The sequence below is a fragment of the Emiliania huxleyi genome (genome assembly GCF_000372725.1).
Source record: "Emiliania huxleyi CCMP1516 chromosome Unknown EMIHUscaffold_1510, whole genome shotgun sequence".
Lineage (NCBI taxonomy): Eukaryota > Haptophyta > Isochrysidales > Noelaerhabdaceae > Emiliania > Emiliania huxleyi.
In genome coordinates this window covers 7,883-10,123 of record NW_005201079.1, presented here as the reverse complement: position 1 = coordinate 10,123, position 2,241 = coordinate 7,883, and the positions used below count along the sequence as shown (strand labels likewise).

Here is a 2,241-nt window from a genome sequence, read left to right as displayed (position 1 = left end):
TCACGATACTGTGACGTATACACAGCCGCGCAACAGTTCGCATGCAGGCTGCCTGCGCTCCTCCGCATCGCACCATCCCGACCAGCGTCGACGCGCTCACCGTGGCGCTCACCGTCGCGACGGTGGCGGTGACGGTCCCGCAGTACATCAAGCTCTTGCGCTCGCGCTCGTCGGCGGGGCTGAGCCTGCCCACGGTGGTCCTCACCGCCGGCCTCAATCTGTGCGACGTGGCGGCCGCAATCATCACCAAGTGGAGGCAGCTGCAGGACTGCGCGCACGGCGCGGCGTGCGTGCCCGAGCTGCTGGACCTCGTGCAGACCGTCGTCCTCACCGCCACCTCCGCGGCCGTGCTCGTGATGGTGGTCTGCTATCCGCCGCACGACGGCGCCGCAGCGCGCTCGGTGGCTGCGATCACACTGTTCGCCACCGCGGTCGCATGGGCGGTGAGCGCGGGCGTCTCGCTCGCTGCCCCTTGCAGCCGCGGTGCACTCAGCCTTGCGCAGGCCTACGGAGTGGCGGCCGCCGGCTGCGCCGTCGTGCAATACATTCCGCAGCTCCGCACCACGCTGCTCGAGCGCTCGTCCGGCTCGCTCTCGGTCTCCTTCTACCTGCTGCAGGCGGCGGGCGGCCTGATCGTCGCCGCCGAGCAGGTCTTCGCGGCGGCCGACCCGTGGCCGGTGTGGCTGCCCTTTCTATGCTCGACGAGCATGCAGCTAGTCGTCGCCCTCTGCTGCGTCTACTTCGACTGCGTGGCGCGCCAAAGGCGCGCCGGGGACAGCGCCGTTCCTGGAGCAGAGCGGCTGCTCGACCCTGCCCGCGCTGCGGCGGCGAGGGACTCTCAGCCGGCTGAGGTTGCACCGGCGGGCGAGCTGCACGCGGAGAGCTCGAGAGAGCCCAGTGAGGCAAGGCCGTGTCGGGGACGCTGTGACGTGAGGGGCTGAAGCTCACCGTTCTCGGGTAAAACCTTCTCTGCTTCTGCTACTATCTTTGCTTTCCGCCGCGCAGCCGTGGCGTGTCCGTACGCCGGTCACACAAGCCGTATACACACACCTCTTCGAATTTTGTTATTTTACATGTAGAGCCGCGCGTGTGTTGAAGTCGGCAGGCCTCATGAGAGGCGCGCCCGCACCAAGAGCCGTGGGCTCTCGCTCAGTGCCGTCCACATCACGACGACACTGTGCCGCCCCGATTTCACAAAATCAATCCACCGCGCAACCGAGGCCCTCAGCGCCAAAAACAGCTGCAAAGCACGCCGCGGCCTCGCGCCAGAGCCATCGGACCCACTCTCCCCCGCGCCCGAGCCACTCGGCGTCGGCGAGTGGGCGCACGCTGCCCATGCCGCTGGCGCGCGACCAGGCGGCTCGGGCGGCACGCAGGCACGCCCCATCGAGCTCGGCCAAGTCGAGGAGCGCGGCGAGAGGGCGCACGCGCCTCGCAACCGCGACGAGGAAGTCGACCCGCGCCGCAGCGGTCGCCGCCTGCATTCGCAGCAGAGTGCACAGGAGGCTCATGTCTTTGACTGCCTCCCGGCCGTCCGCATCGCCGTCCAGCCGACGGGCGATGAGGCCGACAAATGCGGCGACGGGAGGGGTGCCTGTGGGCGCTTTTGGAAGCAGGCCGCCCGCAGCCAGGAGCACGAGCGCTAGTCCGCAGAGGCACGCGGACAGCCGCACCGCGCGACGCCGCACGAAGGCCAGCTGTCGCTCGGTCGGTGCCTTTCGAAGCATGCGCAGCACGGGTGGAACCCTCCAGATGCCGGTGGCGAGACGAAAGAGACGCGTCGGCGAACGCGAGAGGAACGCAACTTTCGCGGCGCCGAGCAGTCGAGCTAGTGCATCGGGCGCCTGCTCCGCGGCCGCTCCTCCGGAGGCGCCGATGGCGGCGATGGAAAATGCACCGGCGCTGCCCACCGAGAACGGGCTGCCGAGACACCAGGCGGCGAGTGTCACCGCCCCGAGCTGCGCAGCCTCGAGGGTGAGGAAGGAGAGCGCCAGTGCAGGCAGGACGTCCGCGGCCACTGGCGGCGGGGCGGCGGCCGGTGGCTCGGCAGGCCCGCCCTCGCTGCCGCTGCAGAGCACGGCGCCCGTCCTACAGGCGGGGATTGACGGGCCCGCCGGTGTCGCCAGGGACGCGAAGCGTGGCCGTGGCCCGGGAGCAAGCGACAGCGCTGTGACAAGCACCGTCGGAAACGTGCACACGCCCATGCCTGCCGGCGAGTTAGTGGGCGACACAGCGCGTACG

The 2,241-nt window shown here is 69.7% G+C and overlaps 1 protein-coding gene across 1 annotated transcript; it reads left to right on the top strand.

Moving 5' to 3' along the window:
- Positions 1-41: 41 nt before the first annotated feature.
- EMIHUDRAFT_252962 (hypothetical protein) lies at positions 42-941 on the top strand (the record flags this gene model as incomplete). Its single annotated transcript, XM_005786373.1, has 1 exon — positions 42-941. The coding sequence occupies one exon, from the start codon at positions 42-44 to the stop codon at positions 939-941; it is 900 nt and encodes a 299-aa protein (XP_005786430.1).
- Positions 942-2,241: the final 1,300 nt, after the last annotated feature.